The sequence below is a fragment of the Maniola hyperantus genome, chromosome 14 (assembly GCF_902806685.2).
Source record: "Maniola hyperantus chromosome 14, iAphHyp1.2, whole genome shotgun sequence".
Lineage (NCBI taxonomy): Eukaryota > Metazoa > Arthropoda > Insecta > Lepidoptera > Nymphalidae > Maniola > Maniola hyperantus.
Window position 1 is genome coordinate 6,722,538 of NC_048549.1, and position 25,908 is coordinate 6,748,445.

Below are 25,908 nucleotides of genomic sequence, written 5' to 3' on the forward strand. Positions count from 1 at the left end.
AATGGGAGGCTTTTATTAAAGTGGAGTTTGAGTTCGACGCTATATTATGTCAAAAACGGCTCTATACTAGAAACTGAAACTTGTTTATAATTTCAGTTATTGTACTTGAACAACAAATACTAAAATTATATAAATATTAAAAAGAAACGAAATTATATCATTTTTAATGGACATCAGAGTTTTTAACATAAGGTCACAATAATGTTAATAAATGGCGCTGTTATGGGATAGTGGAATTATGGTATACCATAGTCTTAGTTTAGTTCGGGGCGGACCACTAGTTATAGTAAGTTTATGAAAAGTTATCCACGGTTTTTTTTTTAAATTTTAATGGCAATGCAGTCGAGGCAAACTACTGAAAGGTACACGTTCGTATTTAGGTATATTAAGTATTTGTTTTAAATAATGAAGTAAGGAAGGTATGGTTCGGATATGGATTTTATTTCTTGTGCGAAAAACATTCAATTATATTTAAAGTAGGATGTGATGAGGATGTGCTTATTATTATAATAATTTGAATAATTTACATTGTGTTCGTGTTTTATAATAATGTAATAAGGTAATGAGCTGTTTATATCATTTTATAAAAAACAATACAGTACCTATATGACATTAATATTAAAATACGAAGGGGAAAACCCAGCAATAGGTATACATCAACACTAAGTGTTTCCGCACACTGGGCCACAGCTAAATCACTTGTGGCTGTCACAAGCTGCGAATGAGATTTTTTACTTATGGCATCGTTCGGCGCAAACTATGCGTGTGAGTGGCTGCGACCGAGCCACAAGCTGCGGGAGTGGTCAGCCCTTGCTACTTGTGGCCACATGAGTGGTTGTGGCCGCGGTTTGTCACTCACCTCACCTCTCGCACAGATTCGACCACAGTTGCCGTCATCTCCCCACCGCGCCCGCCCGCCCATCCAATCTTGTCTGTCCGGTAATAGACAATAGATTCTAGCCACTAGTGGCTGCGACTGGAGATCGCTTCTAGCCACCAATAGCTGTGTCTAGTGGCTTAACTTAACTACTAATAGTTGCTTTTAGTGGCCGCCACTAGTAGCCCGGTGGGCAGCAACACTACACATTGACTGCGAATCGAATGGAAAATCGAAAATTTTATACAACATATTGACCTTTATCTGCACAAAGTAATGCACTTTGCTATCAATGTCAATCAATCCTAAGAATAAAAACGACGAGAGGTTGAGTAGAGCTAAGTGAAATCGTTAGCGACTGGCGAGCAGCGACACAATGGCATTTGCGTCACATCCTTGTACTTTTAGTGGCTCTAATTAAAAAGCATTGTTTACACTCTCGAACTTATAACTAAATCGTTTTAATTGCATTGGTAATCTAATACTATGAAGTAGATAGGTTTATTTTGTTAACCGACTTCAAAAAAAGGAGGAGGTTCTCAATTCGTCGGAATCTTTTTTTTTTTTTTTTATGTATGTTCCCCGATTACTCGAAAACGCCTGGACCGATTTTGAAAATTCTTTTTTTGTTTGAAAGGGTATACTTCAAAGTTGGTCCCATTTCAATTTGGTGAAGATCTGATGAACATCTTCGAAGATAGATACTGGAACTCCTCAACGGATAAGAGTAAATTGCTCGCGATCAGTGTAATAGCTTAGTAAACAGTAGATTTTTAACCAGTCATAGCATAATTCCATGGGGCCACTAAAAATTGTGAAATAAATTTTTTTTACAAAAAACATAAAAACCGACTTCGTTACACAAACACTAAAAATTGAAAAATAATTTAATTTATTACCGATTATATTATGTATACAAGAGTTAATATAGTTCCATAATAATATTTTTTGGGGTCGGTGCCAATGAGGTGCCATTGTGGAGTCCCATAAAAATATGAAGACGATTCGCGCAGCTAAAGCTAATTGGCACCGGCACCAAAAAGTATTATTATGGAACTATATTAACTCTTGTATACATAATATAATCGGTAATAAATTAAATTATTTTTCAATTTTTAGTGTTTGTGTAACGAAGTCGGTTTTTATTTTTTTTGTAATTTTTTTTTATTGTAAATTAAAGTAGTTCACAGTTCACACAACACCTCGCAAATCAACTCACACAACGTAGTGTTGCACTCCGATTACCGGAGTATCATCAGGGGATATAGATTCCACAACGCACAATTGCAAGGAACTTTCTAGAAGATTTGTGAGGTGTTGTGTCTGGTAGTGTGTAGGTTTTGCTTGCTTTTGCTGCTTCTTTAGTATTGGGGGGGCGGCCGGTCTGTCTGTCAAGAAACCTATAGGGTACTTCCCGTTGAACTAGACTCATGAAATTTGGTAGGTAGGTCTTATAGCAGACATTCGGGGAAAAATCTAAAAACCGTGAATTTGTAGTTACATCACAAAATAAAATTAAATTGTGGTCATGAACTAATAATTAGTATTTTCTATTTTCGAAGTAAGATAACTATATCAAGTGGGGTATCATATGAAAGGTCTTTACTTGTGCATTCTAAAACAGATTTTTATTTATTTTTATGCGTCGTAGTTTTTGAATTATCGTGCAAAATGTCGAAAAAATACGACTGTAGTACGGAACCCTCGTTGCGCGAGCCTGACTCGCACTTGGCCGGTTTTTTTATGGGCCCTTACATGCCCAGTAGCAATAAAATTTAGCAGTTAGCTTTGGCAAATCGCACTGTACCTATCAATTTTCAACACACTTGCAGAAGTTATCATTAATTGACAACGAACTTCAGCAAGAAAACTTGCAAGTAGACACGGCTTCAATAAATTGCTTAAAAATAGCTTAACTAGGATACCCACCAAAATAATATTATAATCTCAGTGTTATGTAATAAAATATGTTTTCATAATTACTCATCTTAAGAATAAACATGGAGCGCGTTGATGTCTTTTTGATGAGAATAATAATAAACTGCAAGATATAATATATCTTTCATTCTTATAATTATCTGTGCAAATAATCGTATAAGTATAAATAATAGTGTTTTTACTAACAGAATTGTAGCTAAATATATACCTACCTCTAGATTTTCATTCAATAATGTTTACATATTGTTAATTTCTGTAACATTTTGTCGTCATTTTGATTGTAGGTATCATCGCGACTTAAGTGGTATAGTAACTTATTATAGAACAGTTGGACATTCTTCTGAATGTTTGATATTTATCTGAATATCCTGTAGTATTTATGAAATAAGTAGATACCTTCTTTACCTGCCTTCTTTACCTGCAGCAAGTAATAATCCAACCATAATTATATTATAAAGTGTGTCTAGGTTTTCACAGCCCAAATGTCGACGAGATACAGAGAAAGCTTGCATCTTGGAGACATACATACATATACATAGGCTATTTACATAGACTACTTCTGTCCCGGAAAATAAGAGTCATCGCAGGATTACCTACTTAAAAAACTTGATTCCACAGGGACGAAGTCAATTTCCCAGGGACAAAGTCGCGGGTACCTATCATTTACTTAGTACAGAGATAGCTTGTAATCCCGTATAGGTACGGATATTATCTAAGCTACTTTTTGCTCAGAAAATCAAAGAGTTCCTCGGGATTTTTAAAAACCTAAACTCACACAGACGAAATCGCGGGCAGCATCTAGCATCTCTGCCTGTATGTTACCTTTTCACGGCTCTGATATACCTATCTGTTTTAAGTAGTCTTAAGTCGAAATACCAGCAAGTCGCGATTGGCCTCGGATGTCCTAAATAGGATTACCTAGGCTAAGCTATAATCACATATTGCGGCTTTAGAGTTTAACATTATTTTTGTATATGTAATGTAGAACTGTATAAGGTAATGAAATGGGCGACGACATGTCTGAGGAGAAACCTGTTTCTAAGAAGGTAACGCTACAATACTGATTTTGATTATGAACAAACTATTCTAGATTTCTAACACAAACTTTCTTTTGTCTGAAAATTTTAATAAGTAAACTTAAGGAGAACAAATGTTAGAGTAGATTAATACCTATATGATTATGTATGTGTAGTATTTGATTGATGAGTAAAAAATATAAAAGTGTGTCAAAGACAGTTAAGTGATTTTAGTCGTTCAATTTTCTCTAATATTTAATGTCTCTTAGATCAATATGAACGATCCAAACTTTTATTTTCTTTATACTTAACCAATATATCAGAAAGATTATTTTTAGATTCAATATAAACACCGATAGGTAGTCCTTTAATTTTTTTATTGTCTACATAATAGCAGTCAGTGGCTTAACAGTTTGAAAGGATTTGACATAAATTTTCTTTTTTGCAGCATTCATACCGTTAGCGCTTTTGTTATGTCCAGTTAAATGAAAATAAGCTTTGTTTTGTTAAGTACTGTACTTTTTAAATAGGTTTAAATGGACGACGAAATATAACGAGTTGTCCAACCACTGCTGTGAAGGTCTTTTTCAGCTGTAGTGAAGTTTTTCACTATACATATATTTTGTTGTATAGAAGCAGGCGTTACTTTGCGGAAGTCCATTACAATGAACCGAAAGCTTAATTTATATTAATCCGCTGAAACAGGTCGAATCTGTATGGTGCAACATGCAGCATGCGAAATGCACCGCCCGCCCTGCCACTGCTAAACATACATGGAAAAGCAGCCACCAGGCAAGCAATACGCACCACCACCACGCAGCACCACACAAATCCCAAAACACACTCGACGCACGACGCGCGATTCGCCCCGACAACATCGGAGCATCCTCAGGAGATGTAGACCTTGCAATCCACAATGATTGCAAAGTGACAATCGTGATTTTGTTGTTTCGGATTGACTATGCTGCGTAGGCCCTACTGGCTGCTACAAAGTATTTTCTAATTCGTAAGGCATTAGCATGTCAATGTCAGAGACAAGGTCAGAGACCTTAGCATGTCAGAGACCTTGAAGATTTTATCAATCACTAAATCCTAAAGAAGAAGTATTCTTTTGGTAAACCATTTGCCACATAGTAGTGCTAGTATAAATTTGCCATATATAATTTTCCATTTTATATGACTCGTCCGTCTTGCAACCCAATTTATGTAATTTCAGAGCTTCTGGCTACTTTAGAATCTGTTCGCAAATTAAATCCAGTTTTTACTTATTATTTAGCAAGAAACGCCCTAAGAACGGAAAATGCTTCTTATTTACAAATACCTACCATGTTTATGGGTTTAATGTCCCAATGTGTAAAATTTGTCTTTCACCTGAGAAGGTAATATTGTTTAAACTTAGGTATACTTAATTCCAGTTGGTTGGCTGGCTTGTTAGCTGGCTGGCTTCCAGGAGGGGGGATGCGTAAACGCATTTCCCAGCGTTAAAAAAAAGGAATACTTAATTGCCATTTTTTTTAATTCAGTGAATATGCTCACACTTGAAAATAAAACTGAAACTTTTGAATGAATGAATAATTTGATAATAGTAAAATGAGTAGGTACTTAGTGCTTAGGTATATTTAATAGGAAAAATATGCGAAATAATAAATACACGGAACTTAAATCACACGATTTTTATTTAATAGGTACCTAACTGTCTACTTACCCATTTTATATAGGTACAGCATCAATTATTATATGCACGCACATCTACAATATACTTAATAATATGTGAAATATCATTTCTTTACTGGGAAAAAGATAGTTGTAGGATCCGTGAAACAAATTTTAGTAAGATGCATAATAGATGGTCGCACTCGCAATTTATGCAAATTGCCTGACAGTAGGTACTTATTATTATACAGTCTTACTTACAGAAATACTTAGTAGAATTAGTCATGTACGCTGCTGTTGCTAGCAATATTCTTTAAAACATACGTAAAAATAAATATGAAATCAAATGAAAAAAGACAATAGAAAATGAATGTGCATTTTTTTTGTTTATAGGCTTATCGCCAAAGGCCATCATCTTCTGTACAAATCGCCCGGATTGCCGCCTTGACGGTGGTAGCTTCCGCCTTTATTCTGGGCTCCTTCATCCTGGCTTCCAGCTGGGTGGCAGCGCGGGCTTCCTGCCACCAGCTCGAACAACTCGACGCTATGCTCGACAAAGAATTGGCTCTCGAGGGAAGGTCATATGGAAACGACGCTTTAATGCCCGTAAGTACCCTACAATAGTTGGATTCGAATCAAATCTATCCACGAAATAAATCCACGCAGACCGCAGACGCAAGTCGCAGGCACCAGCTAGTCTACTATATTTTTATCAAGGAAAAAGTGCTCTGGTACTCTACGTATTCTGTAGTCTGGTCTGGTTGAATGTCGTATTTTCTTCCCGGTATCGCAGACTTCAACGACTTATTTTGCTCACAGTCAGTTCTTCGTGACCAGCATAATAGTAACTTCACTTTAAATTCTGTTGCAATTTATTGGCGGATGACGGATTCGCCTCCAGTCGATAACGCCACCCTTTTATTATGGATTAAGAGCCAGCACGTGCCAGACCTTCGTTATTTTATAAAATCTGAAAATTTCTCTGCGTATTGTCGCCAACACCGAGAGGAACGTTTGTTGGATGTTTGTTTGGATCATGGTGACTTTGGTAGATAACAGGACGTAATAAATCTTACGTTTAAAAGTTTTGAGCAGGGAGTTGCCACTACACTATCTGGCAATGTATGACGTGATTTCTAATACTATTCTGAAGAAAAAAAAATTAGACTTTTGCTTTGATGTAAGATTTTGTACACCTTTATTACCTGTTATCTCCCAAAGCCACCATGATCCAAAGAAATATCCAAACAAACGCTCCTCCCAGTGTTGGGGACAATACGCAGAGAAACTTTCAACTTTTATAAAATAACGCATGCGTTGGCTCTTTCTCTATTAGTCGTCCACCGATTTATTGTTTCTACAGCCTCTTGAATACAAAACTGATACTTATAAATCTACAGCAATCTTTGTTAATTTATTTAAATACCCTATGAAAAAGCTTTTAGCTGTTAATCCCTGTATTGGTTTTACTTTACGATGGTGAGTGCTTTCAGATTGTTTGCATCGATTAATTAAGTATTTTTAAGAGTTTTATAGAATGGAACGGGACTTTGAGAAAGCAATATGAGAACTTTTATCGTAGACTAATTGTTGTTGTTGTAAAGCTGTTGTATTTTTGTATCTAATATCAAATATGTTACAATTAACTTGTAACCTTTTTTTACTCCACACTTGTTTTTCCTAGTAAAAATTATTTTCTGAAACCCTTCATTACTACATAAAATTAATTAATTAATTGCAAAAACTAGTTTTGTTTCTATTGTTATAGTATGTTTGAGACTATCTCTATGGTTTGAGATGTAAAAGAACAGTGTCATCCAGTATATTTACTTCTTCATTAAAAAAAGAGAATATACCTACTTAATAGTACAGCATGGATGACACTTCGACCACCCGTTGTGCCAGATCATTTTCCCCAGCACATGTATACTGTGGAATCAAGTCTCTTCGGCAGTGTTTCCACTACGTTTCAACATTTTCAAGGGGCAGATCAACAAAATTCGTGAAATTTTTTAATCTACACTATATCTACACTATATCTACACTTTAATAATATTATAAAGAGGAAAACTTTGTTTGTTTGTTTGTTTGTTTGTTTGTTTGTTTGTACTGAATAGGCTCAAAAACTACTGGACCGATTTTAAAAATTCTTTCACCATTCGAAAGCTACATTATCCACGAGTAACATAGGCTATATTTTATTTTGAAAAAAAATAGGGTTCCGTAAGATATTTGGATTTTTCGGACACAAGGTGTAAAAAATCAACCAGAAAAGTTACTTATTTTGCGTACGCTGCCTAAACTATAAAAGATAGAACCATAAAATGTTCTAATTAATTGTAGATCTTATAAATATCTACAAAAAAGTCCGCGACACACTATACCCATCTATGTCGAGTGAGGCACAGCAACCATTTTTTTATTTAAAAATCTTGAATTTTTTTTGGACTACATTTAAACGCGTTTATTTTACTCATGCTATTAATCCTTATTAAAATAAATGATTTCATCACTAAGAACAGTTTATGGAGATAATATTTGGTCTTTGAATGATTAAAATTGGACGTTTGGTTTTGAAGTTATGGCGAAATTAAAATATTACGATTTCTGCTGCACGGCCCGTTGTATTATATAAAGAGGTATAAAGAGGTAATGTCGTTAAGTTTGTTTGTAGGGGGTAATCTTTAGAACTACTGAACCGATTTTAAAAATTCTTTCACCAGTAGAAAGCTACATTATTCCTGAGTGACATAGGCTATACGGGATCTTTAAAAACCTAAATCTACGCGGGCGAAGCCGCGGGGATCAGCTATTGAAGATATTTTGAAAATTTTTTTTCGAGGGCACTCTATAATCGATACTGAACCCAAAACTGTAATTTTTTTCATTTTTGTCTGTCTGTCTGTCTGTCTGTCTGTCTGTATCACGGCCGCGCATCACGCTGAAACTACTGAATGGATTCCAATGAAACTTGGTACGATTTGAGGTCATACTATGAGGAAGAATATAGGATACTTTTTATCCCGAAATTCAGCATGGTTCCCGTAGGAGAGGGGACGAAAGTTAAAATGTATACTGAGTTGTAATTCATTAACGCGTAGTCCGATTTCATTCATTCTTTTTTTGTTAGAAAGGGGATATTTTAAAGATTGTTCCGTAAATATTTCAAGGTCATCGGTTTTTAACCGACTGTCAAAAAGGAGGTGGTTCTTTTTTCTACATCGATTTTTTCGAGGTTTCTGGCCCGATTTGCAATTTTTTTTTAAATCAACAAAAAAAGTTTACGTCGTGGTCACATAAAAAATTCTGGATTCAACTCCTTAATCCTGATGCTGCAGGGTTACTGCCCGCCTGGGTTATCAAGATTCAGGAAGTGTTCATAGTGAATTCATATTGTAGGTACCAAGCAACGACTTTATTCTCAGACTTCAATTCTCAACTCCTCAACCCTGATGATGTAGGGTACAGCACTCCTAAACTATAATGTTTCAGGAACTGCGGATGATGCAAAATTATTTTAGGTACCAAGCATAGGCTACATCACTGAACTTCGGATCCTAACTCCTCAATCCTGATGCTGCAAAGTACTGAAGTCCTAAATCGTGGGGATTTTAGAATTTCTGATAGTGAATTGATATTTTAAAAAAAATTAAAAAATTTGACTGTTAGGCGAAACGAAGTTCGCAGGGTCAGCTAGTGTAGGTATATAACGGGTACATACCATGATTAATTTTTGTTTTTATTTTGTAAATATGTCGTCAAACCACGAAATAAGCTTAAAATCATTAGTTAGATTCATTAAATTCGTGAAAAACTGGCAACGCATTGGCCGTTCCTCTGATGATGCACATGTTCATGGGTGGCTGTAATCACTTAACATCAAGTGACCAGCCTGAACGTTTGCTCGCTATTTCAGTATAATATAAAAAAAAGTCTCAAAAAAGAACAAAATGTTTTTTGATTCATATTTCTTGTATATTATTCAAAATAATGTTCTCAAACAATGTTATGCGTGTGGTTACATGCGTGTTTATAATACGTTAGGTTTGTTGACCTTCAGGCTTAGCTTAACCACTTCTTTTAGATTCAAAACACGACTCTACCCGTGGGAACCTGGTGGGAACATGTTTGCATATTGTTATCTTATGACAATCTATAGTCTTGTCAACATCCTAGTAACCCACTGTATTTTTGTTTCATGATAAAATACTCGCACACCGTAGATAATATTACATATTATAGTCGTACACTAGCGACCGCTCGCTTTCGACCGTTCCCATAAAGGGAACCTCTGTGTAAAATTTCAGCTTTCTAGGTCCAGTGGCTTTGACTGAACGTTGATGAGTCAAATTAGTCAGTGAGTCAGGACTTTTCTTTTTAAATATATTGATATCATAATATTATTTATTTCACTAAGAAGCCACATCTACATCTATCAGAAAAATAATGGTAGGCATATACTATTACTATCTACTGCAGTTTTATCTAAACTGTATGATTAATTTGATTTGGTGATTCTCTTATGATTATTTGATGAGTTTAACGTTTTTGGGTCAGTTGCACCTTTTCAATTTTTTTTGTCAGTTTTAATAATTCTTTAGTAGTGTCACTGTCGTTATCTTATTTCCAACAGAAAGTATCTGAAAAATTTGAGTTCTGAAGAGATTTTAACGCAACTCTCAAATATTTCTCTCCTGTTAAGAAATGGTTGAATTGCACATACAAACGTAATACCAAAATAATTTGAAGTTGCGAGCGGTGTTTACCGCATTCAAACTTATTGAGAAATCTACTGGGTAGGTAAGTTTGTTTATAAATATTAAATTAAACGCTGCTAGCAATGTCCTGTTGACGTAATCTTTTATCTTGTTTCTTTCGTGCATTGTCGTATGCATACTTTTATTTATGTTTATAATATACTGGTTGCAAAGTCCGCTGTGGCACGGCGCGCCGCCGCCGCCGCACCGGCTCACCTTGAATCCTCACGTTACGCAAAGCTGCGGTTCTAACTAGAGATGGCCATTTACTACTTTTAATCATTTTCATATCATTTCGTGAATTATTATTTTCCTTCAAAGTCCATTTTTCACAGTTAGTGATTTTTTTAATTTTTCCACTTACAATCAATCAATCAACTGATTTTTCACACTTGAATATTCGCACTCGGGATTGTAAGTGCGAAAATTCACTTTCTGTGAAACGTAGCAAACTAGTGTTTGTTACATTAATTTAATAGCTTCATCTGGTGACGGAAGGGCTGGCTCATTTTTCACGCAAGGGTTCAGCACGGCTGTCCAACGCGGAAATACAGCCAGTTTTCTTAGCACCATTCCACGCGGGCATGATTTGTACAATAATTCGATAAGGCTAGCTTTACTTCCTTTTCCCTTATTCGCAGCGATGCGAGTGTTCTCGCTCGCAAGCTCTTTAGCGTCTTAGCTCGGGTCGATGACCATGTGTATGTGATGTAATAATTTTTAACTTATTTGTGTATTTTGCTTCGTGATTTTTCATAGGCTACTTAAAATAAGGTAGCAAGTGTTCGTATATATGACAAGGCTTTTCACGTGATTTTTACTTGCTACCTGAGAAATTGTCCATCTCTAATTCTAACTGAGCGTTCTTAATGATCCACAGCCAGAGAACGGTTGAGAAATTAAATGGGTTGTTTCATAACAGTGGATGTTTTTGTGATTCATTTTAGGTGGTAACTGATAACACTACGAGTAGGTCACGACCTTAGTTACGATTAACGTGACTATTGTCTTAGTAAGCCTTGAATAAAGCAACTACGAGGCTTTATTCAGTTTATTTTTTAGTCCAAATAAAATGTAACAAATCGTTGAGGTGGTTAGTGGAAAAAAAATCGGCGCATCAAAAACCATCAAATTCATTATTATTGTTTTTTAATCTTTGATACGGAACGGTAAGAACAGAACACACCAACCTTCTAAACCCGATAGAAACTAAACTACAGCCATTGCAATTTTTTTTTCTCAAAAAAATCAAGCGTTTGAAATAACACGTAGTCGCAAACAGGCGAACGATCATTGAAAGGAACGGTGTTATTATTGATGCTTGGGTCATTGAAATAAGGCACTATAGAGAAAATTCGAATGGGTCATTAAAATACTACACAAGAATTCTAAAACCATAATTTACGTTAGGTACTTAAGTGCGCATCCTGGCTGGGACATTTTTGCCTTTCATTTACAGCAAGAAATGTAAATCAGTATTCAGTGAAGCAATATTCACTAAGGTAAACAGTAGGTAGGTATATAAGTACCTAACCAACTTGTGTCGAGGTCACACGAGTAGTTGTACACTGCAGATGAGTTGTTTTTAGTGACTGGACTACTATTATCTACTACCACAGAATATATAATAGTACTAACGTACGTGCTCCTACCTACTTTCCTGTTCGATCTTTATGTTTTGATTCAAAATTCCCTAAATATTTCAATTTTAGTCGTTATGGGCTAGTGGGTTACGAGTCCGCCTCCTATTCGAAAGGTTTAGGGTTCGATCCCGGGCACCGCTAACTCTTCGAAAATATGTGCATTAATATATTACTTGCTCTTAAGGTGAAGGAAAACATCGTGAGGAGACTTGTATGCCTGAGAGTTTTCCATAATGTTCTCAAAGATGTAGGAAGTCTGCCTAGCCGCACTTGGCCAGCGTGGCGGAAATTGGCTTAAAGCCTTAACATTCTAAGAGGAGATTGGATGTTACAAATTTTAAATATGAAATTGAAAAAAAATTACATTTGGAAATGGCATAGGTAATTCAGATTATTTGAGTACAAAAAACTGATTAGCGATTACGGGTTACCTTCCATCACTTTAATATTTCTGTGCTATACAAATAGGTTTATTAGGTACGTATTATAAGTCAAAGGTTATTTGGCCTGTGGGCTGTGTGAAAGATGATTATCATATGGTTGGGTAATAAATAAGCATTAGGTAGGTACGTAACTACTTACTTGAAGTTTGCAATTGTCTGTAGCGAAAGTCGCACCGCGGTCAGTGACCCCAGGTCGTGGATGCATCTCCTCTCCGTCTTCGTTTCGAATGTAACACTCACTTGTTATATGACCTGCTACTGCCTTGTAGAAAGTAATATAAAATTGTGATACAGACAGGAAAAATATCTAATAAGGCTTTGAATATGTTTTGTTCCAACCCCTTTTAGAAAATAGAATTGTATACATACATATTTTTACTAGGTATGTGGTGGAGCCAACGACTTTGGTAGATTTTATTTTCATAATCATCATGAATAGCTGATATAGAACGTTAAATTATGCTGTTTTATGTTTACAGAGATATTCCCTGGGGTTCCTAGAATTTCGAATTTATACCTAAGAAACGTAATTCTCCAGGAAATCTACGAGAAATAGACAACTTAAATGTGTAAACTCTATTACTTAGCTAAATTAGGAGAAAATTGTAAATTATTTATGTTTAATTATCTCCAAGGAACTTTTAATGCGTTTTAACTTTTAACATAATTTGTGTCGCATGAAACTTTCCTTTAATGCCTTTTATGATTCGTTTAAAATTACGCGCTACGGCGTCCGCGTCGTTCATAATCTCTGAATTGACAAAGACTTTCGCTTTACGTAATGGCTCCGAGTCGTGTTGACCTAGTGGTTAGAGGGCGTGGATCCTTTTTGCATCGCGTGCCTGTTGGTAGTGATTTCTATGAAAAATCGTAATTATAAATTGAATGTTCTAGGTAGGTGAGGTGTTACGATGAGCAAGCAAACATCTACGTGTATATTGAGATCTGAGTCAGAGGACAATCTTCTACCATCTTTGAAGTGTTTTCATTGTAATGAAGAAAAACAACGGAAAAACAAAATAATATCGTAGATGCAATGCGTAGATGTAGAATACGTGCGTCGCGCAGTAGGTATACCTTCTTAGGTAATGTTCGTATTTCTATTTTCTATCCCCTAAATTGAGTAAATTATTTCTTCATTAGAACAAATATTTTCGTATGTACCTATACAGACAATTATTTAATACATTTTTGCTTAATAATTAATTTACAAAAGCATTTACCAAATATGTATCTACTTATAATTCTATTTCAACACAATGAGTAGAAGGTACTATAGGTTTCATCATCACAACCCTTCGATCGGCCCAATACTGAACACTGTTCTCCTTTCAAAATTCAGAATTTAGAATGAGACGGTTAAGACCATAGTCCACCCCGCTGCCTGGCCAAGTGCGGATTGGCAGACTTCATATAGTTTTAAGAACATTATGAAAAGCTCTCAGAAATGCAGGTTTCCTCGCGATGTTTTAATTCATCGTTAAAGGTACCCAATTGCTTAAAACGCACATGTTACTCCGAAATTGAAAAGTTAGAGGTGCATGCCCATAACCGAATGCCGAAACCACTAATAGCCTAATTACTAAAGGTACTTTGCAACATGACTTCGGAATTGGGGGGAAAACACTTCTTAAAAATTCCAATAGATTCCAGATTTTCTCGGAAAAATTATTCACCCCCGATATTGTATCATATTTCACGGAGCCGGTGTAGGTATCTTTTTTCATACATAATGTATTACTTAAGTAAATAATTTTACTTAAATTTTATTCTGGTACGTACCTATTTATAACATTTTTTTTTAATCTGCGCCAACATATTTATACTTACTCATTTTTATCCATTGATTAATTAATTTCTGATTGGAAATTAGTTTGAGTGTGAGGAAGGAAAATGTACCCATAAATCTTTCGTGCAGATTAAGTATAAGTACAAAGGAAAAACTTTGTGGATGAGTGATTTTGCCTATCATTGCATAAATTAATGACAACATCAAAATGAAATATAGCTTATATTCCGTGCTGTAATATAACTAGATGTGGCCGGAAATGGTCAATTTTCCGCGCAGGCGCACGGCATTCGTCAGTCTCTGTCAGCACCAGTTATTATTTACAATTACAAGTTACAACTACATCAGTGGAAGATTCTATAAATATTTCAATCAGAATAAAATGAGTAGATAAAGTAGATACTTACTCTATGTAAAATATTGTAAAAAGGTGAAGTAACTAATGGAAAGATTCAACTGTAATAACATCGCATTGGATGTTGAGAGAGTGATAACATATCTAATGCGCACAAATGTGTATTGATCACTAACGGAAAAATTACAGAAAAATCCTAAAAATAACTAAATTATAGTACCTACCTGAAAACGGGTATTTTCAAACAAAATCACTTTCTATAAAGTTATTAGAATTAGTATGACAATAATTACACATCAAGTTACTAAGCGAAAATCGGTCAAGTGGGAGTTGGATTCGCATACGAAATATTCCGTACCTACTATCTGTTTACTATTATAACAAAAACCCGGGGAGAAAGTATTAATCTTTAATTTGCTCATAAACTTTCTAACAACACCTTTTAACAAAACTTTTTATCTATATATAAACAAAAACGTCTTTGACATTACATTCACAGAATATATTATTCGGACGGCGCTGCCTACTGTGGTAGCGGGTAACTTTGGTATAATTTGCTGAATCTCATTTCAACATGCCGACCACCAAGAACAGAATGTTCTTTCTCTAAGAGAAAAACTACCTCTTAACCTAATTTCACAATTTAAGATAACAGACAATTAAAAAGATAAAATCTTGATCTAATCTGAAGTAGGTAAAATACACAATTTAGAAGTAGGTCTCTTGATGAGAGACTTATTACATTTAAGTGTCACGACTCTAGTAACCTTATCCAAACCAGGATGTTTCTCTATGACCTTGCCTAATAACCACCGTGCTGGAGGTAAGTTATCTTCTTTAACTAAGACTATGTCTCCGATTTTGGGTTCAGGTGTTTGGAATGCCCATTTATAGCGTTGCATTAAATAAGCTAAATATTCGTGAGACCAACGACGCCAAAAGTTCTGTATCATACGCTGTGTCACCTGCCACCTTCTTAAACTATTTACATTAGACATTTCATAATTTGTATCAGAAACTGTTACCAAGGGTTCACCAATGAGAAAATGACCTGGCGTGAGTGGCATTGGATCATCCAAATTGTCTGTGATTTGAGATAACGGCCGTGAATTAAGACATGCTTCAATTTGTATAGTCACTGTTGATAATTCTTCATAAGTGAGCGTTGAGTCCCCAATGACACGCTTTAAGTGAAATTTCGTGGATTTGACTCCCGCTTCCCATAATCCACCGAAATTTGGTGCGTGTGCAGGAATGAAATGCCATGTAACTCTGTTATTATTCAACCAATTTCTTATGTCTACTGCAACTGATGATTGTTCTGCTATAATCATTGTATGTAGGTCTTTAGATGCTCTAACAAAATTTCCCCCATTATCGCTCCAAATTTGACTGCAATGCCCGCGACGAGCGACAAATCTTTTAAATCCGGCAATGAAACTTTCCGATGTCATATCGCTGATGATTTCTAAATGTATGGCCTTGGTTGCCATGCATACAAATAGACAAATGTAACCTTTGTAGGACCGATTACCTCGACCCTTGGATACTCTGATATTTAGTGGACCAGCAAAATCAACACCACTATGAAGAAATGGTCGAGTGGGTGTTACACGAGAAGATGGTAGTTGCCCCATTAATTGATTTCTTGTATGAGCTGCATGGCGCACACACGTGACACACCTTCGAACATGAAATTTGACTGAGGTTTTTGCTGAAATTATCCAGTACTTCGACCTTGGTAGTACTTTTATCTTCTCGTATCACTGCATGGTGCGGTAGATAAACAGCCTCTGCATCTTTTGGGTCTTCATCATGCTGAACACGTATCATGTGATCAAGATCCAAGTATTCGTGAATTACTTCCGAATATTTAGTTTTTACTTCGGGATTTTTCTCAAACTTTCTTTCCAACATTTGAAAACGTTTAATGGCAATGTCTCTGGAGTTCCCATATTTGCATTGCGGATCCTCATCTCGAAAAGGTAGTCGTACAATGTACCGACCGTCTTTGTCTCTTTTAGTACTTCTTTCGTAAAATTGTTCACATTGTTCTTCTTCCGGAGTTAAAATATTCTTCTTAAAAAAAGAATGTTCTGTTTCAAGTTCCCAAAATTTTTTAAGCACGTCGTTTTCATCCATGTGCGTAGTGACCGTGATATGATGACAGCTAATTGAATTACCTCGTGAATCAGTTTGCCCTGAGAGGATCCATCCAAATGCAGTATTCTGAGCTATAGGTGCACCTGGTGGACCTCTGATCAATCCTTCTCTAATGACTTGGGCATAAACTTCTGCACCCAGCAAAACATCTATTTTGTTCGGAGTATGGAACTCTGGATCTGCTAGGAAAACGTCTTTAATTTCTATCCACTTCTTTGAGGAGATCTTTTCAGATGGAAGAAGTGATGTAATTGTCTTTAATATGTGAGCTTTAATTTGTATAGTGAATGTTGGGTCATGAATAGAATGAATAGTTAATTGAACCATATTCTGAGAACACGCGCTTTGATTTCCTCCTAATCCCATGACTTCACTTCGAGCAGGTACCTTCTTAAGACCGAGCAACTGGACTGTAGCTTCTGTAATAAATGATGATGTAGATCCTTGATCTAATAACACTCTAATCATTTGGGAATTTCCATTGCTTGCATCCGCTTTCACTATTGCTGTCGCAAGCAAAACCTGGCCGGGCCTTGAAAAATCTCCTTCTGTGGACAAATGGCTAGTTATTTTTGCCGGGGTTCCCTCATTTGATGGTGACAGTTCCTGTGTTGAAGATAATTCACTACTTGTTATCACTGTATTATCAGTAGAATTACTATTAACAGATTTAGGTATTTCCCTATGTATTAAAGAATGATGTTTTCGGTGACAGATCTGACACGACGTAGTTTGTCTACAAAACTTAATGCTGTGCGTGCCCAAACAATTGAAACATAGTCGATTTGATTGGATAAAATTATACCTAGAGTCTGGCGACTCATTCATAAATAATTTACAATTTATTATTCTATGTGTGCCATTACAAAACTGACATGAGACCATTGGTACTGAACTTTGACTCTCAATAGCATGAAGAACCTTTGGTTTACTGTAAGTAGATTGCTTGCGAGTTGATGCTTCATCTATATATTCTAGAGCTCGATATCGACCTTCAAGAAAATCTTTAAATTCTTTAAAGCTTGGCAACTCAGAGGATGAATTCATTGTACTTAACTCCCACTGCTTTCGTGTTTCACTATCTAACTTTGAACTGGTTAAGAAAATCACTAGGATGTCCCACGAGGTTACATCAACCCCTAGGTTCTTTAGTGCATTTAGACTATCTACTGTCGTGTCCAAAATGTTCTTTATGCCATTAGCAGACTCCACTGACATACAATTTTGATTGATGAGTCTTTTCAACCAGCAATTTGCTAAAAACTTCTTATTGTCATATCTGTTTTGTAAAAGTGTCCAACATTGTTCGTAATTGTCTCCTGAAATGTTAATATGCCTGAGAAGTTGTTCGGCTTCACCAGACAACTGACCTTTTAAATAGTGTAATTTTTGGACATTGTCCAATGACTCATTCTTGTGGACCACTGATATGAAAAGATCTTTGAACGATGTCCATGAAGTGTAGTCACCGGAAAAAATAGGTATGGTAATCTTCGGCAACTTGACATTACCACTTGTGCTACTATCTGATTCATGAGAGACTTTTGACACCTCTTTTGTTTTGACCAAAGCACCTTTTAACTCGGCTTTATAATCCGTGTACATTTCTTCAGTAATGTAACGATAATCGTCAGTAAAATATCTTGCCTTAAGATCTGATTTAGGAGCAGCAACTATTTCTTTGTGCCGCTCAACAAAATCAGACCACAAGGACTCTAAAGACTCTAGTCGTGTTTCAATGTATACCCAAGTTAAACGGTCCTTCGGAGACTTTTTAAAGTTTTTGAAAGCTTTTTCTATACTAGCATTAACATCGCATTGAAGATTAAATAATGCGTCCATTGTGACGGATTACTTAATGACTAAGTGTAATTACAACAATATTATCATGCAACTAGTTCGGGTTTATCTGTCACATATAAACCTTAAAATGATATAGACTCGACTCAAAATTAACATTTAAATCCTATATAGAACTAAAATTGAGATATTTTATACCCAATATTATCTTATTTATTTCTTTTTTAAGTTACATTCATCATTGATGGTTATGATAATTTACAAAAACTCAATAAGGAACTATTTTCAATCTCAAAGAATTAAGTTGAGTAGGTAATTATTTGAACCTCGCCTTACACTTTACAACAGTTAATGTTATACTAATGTTTAAAACTAAAATTTATATTAAACATACAGAAAGTTGAACTATGTTAAAGTTTAATTTGAACTTCTTGAGTTTGTTTGAAAATACTTTTAAACTTAAGTCAAACTTGTCAAGATTGAATGTCACCCTACCTCACTTGAACTCCTAACATTCACTTTTCACTTTGCAAACAACATAAAAGTACTCACAGCTATTCTTGATACCTTGCAACCTCTTATTGACTTCACCTGCAATGCTGGTGCTACTTTTTCTTCATAACTTTGAGCAGCTTGGTTGAAACTTGAGAGCTAGTTTGCCCATCTCACTTTGCACAACTTTGGCGTTACCGCCCACCAAAACTGCATGACTCCATGCATGCATGTACTCTGTGACTCCTTCTATAACTCTTTATACTCGTTAGGGCCGTGTAGATTTGTCTCCGCCGAATGAGACGCCCGCATGAAACTGGCCTATATGATAATACTTAAGTATTTCGGACTACATCAGCACAAAAATCCGGTTCGAAGGACCACAATGTTTACTATTATAACAAAAACCCGGGGAGAAAGTATTAATCTTTAATTTGCTCATAAACTTTCTAACAACACCTTTTAACAAAACTTTTTATCTATATATAAACAAAAACGTCTTTGACATTACATTCACAGAATATATTATTCGGACGGCGCTGCCTACTGTGGTAGCGGGTAACTTTGGTATAATTTGCTGAATCTCATTTCAACACTATCTACCATCGTACAAAAAATAACACTTTTAATTTTGTTTTTAATTTTCATGGCGACCATTATGAAATTTTTATTATTATATTTTGTTGTTTAAGCAGCAATAGAAATACACATTCTGTGACAATTGTGATCTATTACGGTTCACGAGATACAGACCACTGACACACAGACGGGCGGACGGACGGACAGTGGGGGCTTAGTAATAGGGTTCCGTTGCCAGCCTTCGGGTATGGAACCCTAAAAATGAGCTGCAGACCGCAAACCCTTTTGTTTGGAATGAGTGAATGAATTGAGGTACATAGAGTTGTTCCTAAATATTTTAGTATTTTAAGTAAAAGCATAAGTCAGAAAAGCAGGTATAATTTCACTTTTTGGATAAGTTATCAAAATATCCTCTCATATAAAGCTTGCGCATTTAAATCTCGTAATGAATTTAATAATGTAGAATTTCTATAATTCAGATAAGACCGATTAAAAATAAGGTGAAGAGCTCGTCTTATTGAGATTCTTTTGCGAGTTTTGTTCTCTATGGTAATTCAATCCTGCAATTTTATTCCGTCGCCAACTCTATTATTACGAGTTCTTAAGAAGTTCTTAAATTTCTAAAGTTTGCCGAAATGAAGTACGTTGTTTTGTCTCTTTATTTGTTTTTCAAGTAACTTTTTTATTAAAGGAGTTCGATAAAAAAATATGTTCTTTTTATTTACTGAATGATTTCCATTATATTATAATATTATATAAAAAAAATTATTAAAAAAACCGACTTCCAAAACCACTACAAAGTAAAAAATAACTTCTGTTACTAAACGTGTAGGTATGTAATATGTATGAAGTCGGGCGAGCATTATATTTTTTACTTTGTAGTGGTTTTGGAAGTCGTTTTTTTTATATTTTTTTTATTTCAAGGTTTTTAGTGTAAGTCTTTCTAAATCCACACGGCTTAGGAGTTCAGTACCTTCCAGCATCAGTATTGAAGAGTTGGGACTTAGAATTCAATAACAAAGTCTATGCTCGGCATTTAAAATGTTATTTCACCAGGAACCAGTTCGTGAATCTCTATGGTTTAGGAGAGCTGTACCATGCATTATAAGGTTTGAGGAGTTCGGACTTGGAGTGTAATCATGTAGCCGTTGCTTGATACCTAAAATATCAATTCAGCATCAGAAATTTCCGAATCCCCACGGCTTAGGAGTTCAGTACCTTGCAGCATCAGTATTGAGGAGTTAGGATCCGAAGGTCAATGGTGTAGTCTATGATTGGACCAAAAATAATATTGCATCATCCGCAGTTTCTGAATCACTATAGTTTAGGGATGCTGTACCCTACATCACCAGGGTTGAGGAGTTGGGACTTGGAGTCCAAGCATGAAGTCGTTGTTTGATACCTATAATATTAATTCACTATGAACACTTCCTGAATCTTGATGACTTAGACGGGCAGAACCCTGCAGCATCAGGATTGAGGAGTTGGATCCAGAAATTTAAATGGGACCAACACGAAAACTTCCTCTGTTGGCTAAAAAAATAATTTGACAATCGGTTCAGAAACCTTGAAAAATCGATGTACATTGTACATACATAAAAAAAAAGAAACGGGCCGAAGAAGGAAACACTAAAATTATGTAGTTTATCGTAAATCACATACCCGTACTCATGGAATGATATTTGAGGCCCTAGCGTAATTTCCATTTGAATTAATATAACGTTTTACGTTACATAGCTGAAATGATAAAAAAATGGCAAGAAATATTGTACATCGACTTTTAGATTGAGTTTTCGGCTTTGTAGAGCGTTGTCTCTGTCACTTATACCTACATATGTGACCTTTTGTCGGTCTCAACGACAGAGACAATGCTTTACAAATCTGCCATATAAATCATCTGTCAGTATGAATAGGCAAACTTCGTAACTTAAAAAAATCCGTATAAAGTTTTACATACGTAACTGTCATCTTTTTAAACTTAAAATGTTACACTGTATCTGAACGTTTGTTACGAATATTAATTTAGTAACAATTATTTTTATTGTTTCCGTGCTACCGCGTAACATAGGCAATAACGTTCAACGTTTCGCAAAACAGTAAAAGTGCTTTGGGCGTGTACAATACGACAATTGTCGTCGACGCAATCGTGTTTTCTATCGGTTGCGGTCTCAACTTCGCGCTCGGCTGCGCGTTAATATCTGACACCACATCAGGGCCCCATATACGGTACGATTGATCTTTACGATCCGTCGACGTCGTTTTAGACCGATCGAAACGACGAATCGAAGTCAAGATCGATAGCGATAATATAATTTATTTTAATTTTTAACATCTGGTTATAATTTTTTTGTTTGTTTGTATTGTTTTGTGAGCTGAATAAACTTTTATTTATTTACTTAATCGAAGACAATATCGGAAATCATGAATATCGTAACGATGAATCGACAGCGTAGGAGTCTTTGCGATCGACGATTTGATTTTTGTCATGCGGATACTGATTTTGCTTTAATAGCCATTTTTTAACCCCTACCTTTCTAGGTTTTCTTCTTTTCTTCTGTGCCGAATCAAAATTACCGCCGCATAGGTAAGGAAAGGAAGTTCGTTTTCCATTTTATAGGGCACGTATTAAATTATCTGTTCCGTTTAAAAAAGTAAATGATCGATCGTAACGACCAATCGTTTCGTAACGGAATTTTTGAAGCGATGGATCGTCACGATTCTCTTAAGATTGATCGAAGCGACGTATCATACCGTATATGGGCCTCACATCATTTATCGCAGGTCGACTGTCGTCGCTCTGCTCTCAACTCTTATATCTAGTACTTTAAGTACAGACAGTAGAAGCCTCTTGAGAATGCTAGTCATAGCGAATAACACTATCAGCCACGTTTTACGAACTTATAAAACCTCTCTTATTTCGGAAATGGCAATTATAAATTATACATTGCACCTAGTTAAAGACACTTGCCATTGCTATATTATGGCTGTATTGAAAATTCAATTAATTATACCTTTTAGATATGAAAATTGGGACGAAATTTGGTACAGGGATAGCTTGCATCCCGGGGAAGGACATAGGCTACTTTTTATCCCAGAAAATTAAAGAGTTCCCACGGGATTTTCAAATACCTAAATCCACGCGGACGAAGTCGCGGGCATCATCTAGTATTTCTTTAAATCAGTCGACATATTGAAGTGCAACGTGGCTATGATCTCATAAAATCAATGTTGATTCCGTATATACCTAGTATACCTACATCCTAACTGATAAATCTATGAGTAGGTAGATATATCAGGCTAGGCTCTAGCAATAGCCTAGTACATAAACATAATCTAATACTTAGATATTTCGTATTTTGTACATTTACAATACAATGGTAGGCACCAATCAATAGGTATCTATAGGGCAGAATAAACACCGGAAAAATCCTCTGTTCAAAAGCAATTTATATAAAAACACTGCTATCGAAACAGAATTGTATACGTGCGTACTCAATCTTTATTTACGTATACGTTCAAGGCTTTGTTTTATTAAACAAAGCTTAAGTTACTGTTTAGATTTGTTACAGTTTATCGTGAAAAGTAGTACTTACCTAGTAAATTGTTCAGTAGAAACTGTTTGTTTATTTAATCCTCGTATTACCTATCTATTTGATAATTTTTCTAGTAATAGCACAGAGTAAGAATATAATATCTTTTCTCATCATCATCCCATCGCTGGCCCACTACTAATCACCGGTCTATCGTCTCAGAATGAGAAGGGTTTCAGGCATAGGTTATCGCACGCTGCGCGCTGATTGGCAGACTTTACAAATCTTAGAGGACATTATGGAGAACTCTCATGCAGGTTTTCTCACGATATTTTCCTTCACCGTTAAAGCAAGTGACATTTTATTGCTAAATTTTTTTACAAAAAAAATAAAAACCGACTTCGTTACACAAACACTAAAAATTGAAAAATAATTTAATTTATTACCGAATATATTATGTATACAAGAGTTAATATAGTTCCATAATAATACTTTTTGGTGCCGGTGCCAATTAGCTTTAGCTGCGCGAATCGTCTAGACTTCATATTTTTATGGGACTCCACAATGGCACCTCATTGGCACCGACCCCAAAAAATATTATTATGGAACTATATTAACTCTTGTATACATAATATATTCGGTAAGAAATTAAATTATTTTTCAATTTTTAGTGTTTGTGTAACGAAGTCGGTTTTTATTTTTTTTGTAAAAAAAATTTATTTCACAATTTTTAGTGGCCCCATGGAATTATGCTATGACTGGCTAAAAATCTACTGTTTACTAAGCTATTACACTGATCGCGAGCAATTTACTCTTATCCGTTGAGGAGTTCCAGTATCTATCTTCGAAGATGTTCATCAGATCTTCACCAAATTGAAATGGGACCAACTTTGAAGTATACCCTTTCAAACAAAAAAAGAATTTTCAAAATCGGTCCAGGCGTTTTCGAGTAATCGGGGAACATACATAAAAAAAAAAAAAAAAAAAAAAAGATTCCGACGAATTGAGAACCTCCTCCTTTTTTTTGAAGTCGGTTAAAAACACAAATAACTCCGAAAACTTTTAGGTAGATCGACCTCGAATCGAGCCTCCAACCGATCGTTTTATACTGTGCTAATAATTTCGAATAGCGTAGAAATAAAAAAACCGGCCAAGTGCGAGTCAGACTCGCATTCGAAGAGTTCCGTACCATCGTACAAGAATTGCAACGGCTATAGAAATACGTTCCGTGAAAATCTCAACTTTTTACCTATTCCGGTTCATGAGATATAGGCATAGCCTGCTGACTGATAGACAGACGGACGGACAGCGGAGGCTTAGTAATAAGGTCCCGTTGACACCCTTCGGGTACGGAGCACTGAAAATATGCAACGAAGATGACAAATTATAGGATTTCATTTTAATATTAGAAGATTTGTGATTCTACTTACTTATTTTTAACGCCACGTTGCTGTCAGAAGTAATCAAAAAGTTTAAAAGATACATGGTCTGTGCATGGGCTATTGTACAGGTAGGCAGAGCGTAAAGAGATCTACCTAAGTAAGAATTATTACCTCTAGATGATGCCCGCGACTTCTTCCGCATGGGTTTAGGTTTCAAAATCTCGTATTACTTACTCTAATACTGCTTTTTACAGCGATTGACGAATCTAAATTTTTATTCGTTTGATTTTTAGAGTAAGTAGGTAAATGTTGCGCGTTTATCTCACTGTACAGTCAAAGGCCAAAACTCGTTTAGCACCTTAATGATCAAATTCACTTGCACTGCACGGCACGGTTGTGCGCACATCTGAGTGTTTGTGTGGCGTGTTGATAGAAAAAGGTCATAAGTGCGACAGGGTTTTGATGCAATAGTTTTGCGGAATTGCTACTCAAATTCTGAGGCCGACCGTACAGTCAATACAAAGTTACGACGTAGTAGGTATGTATCTTTGGTTAGTTACATTAAGGCTCTATCATCTAGTCATTTCCTCTTTTCCAGATAGATCACTGCAGCCTATAATTGGAATTCTGTTCCAACGTGGTTTTACTTACAACGAACGTCAATATTGATGGAAAATCAGTTCTATGATTCTTTATCATGTTTCAAATACCAGCTCTATCAGTTTTTTCTGTAGGTGTAAATATATGAATCTCCCTTAGAAATGACGACATCCGTAGGAGAACCGACATAGCTCAACGGGTTGCGAAGCTGAAGTGGCAATGGGCAGGGCACATAGTTCGGAAAACCGATAGACGTTGGGACCACCTCGCACTGGAAGGCGTAGCGTTGGAAGACTCCCCACTAGGTGGATGTACGACATCAGGCGAGTCGCAGGGAGCCGCTGGATTCAGGCGGTGCAAGACCGTATCGTGTGGAAGTCCAATGTTCAGCAGTGGACGTCTATCGGTCGATGATGATGATGAAATATATATGTAGTTTGAAAGTAAAGGAACAACTGTACTTGTACTACATCATAAAAGATGACCGTGTCAAATCAACAATGGGTTGGTTGCTTTTTATTAGAATACTACAATGTGGAGGCACGTTTACTCGAAAATTGTCCTTACAGTAGGTAGGTACCTACACGTAATTCGCAGATGACCATAATGATTAGCAAGTCACGTTTTTATCATGTTTATCACAATGTATTTATGATGTTAAGTTAAAGAAGAAACAACTCTGTTTTTAATGCGTTTAAAAAACTCGGTGGAAAATCCAAAGTAGGGTGTTGATGTTGTTTTATGAGTGATTTGTTAATGCTTGTATTACAATTTACAATATTTCTCTTAGTTTAAATCACGGACAGGAAAAAGTTCTGTATCTATTTCTATATATCACTGGGTGAATTAATTTTGTTAGTATAGGTACGCTGTACCTTGTGCAATCCATTA

General features: G+C 35.8%; 2 protein-coding genes across 2 annotated transcripts in view; one reads left to right on the forward strand and one right to left on the reverse strand.

The window, feature by feature from the left end:
• Positions 1-25,908, reverse strand: part of Pfdn4 (prefoldin subunit 4) — a 331,489-nt gene that overhangs the window by 6,684 nt on the left and 298,897 nt on the right. The gene's annotated exons all lie outside the window — the stretch shown is intronic.
• Positions 1-25,908, forward strand: part of Msr-110 — a 79,636-nt gene that overhangs the window by 3,200 nt on the left and 50,528 nt on the right. The window contains exon 2 of the mRNA XM_034975140.2: positions 5,878-6,090. Coding sequence (XP_034831031.1) covers positions 5,878-6,090 — 213 coding nt within the window. The remainder of the gene's footprint in view (positions 1-5,877; positions 6,091-25,908) is intronic.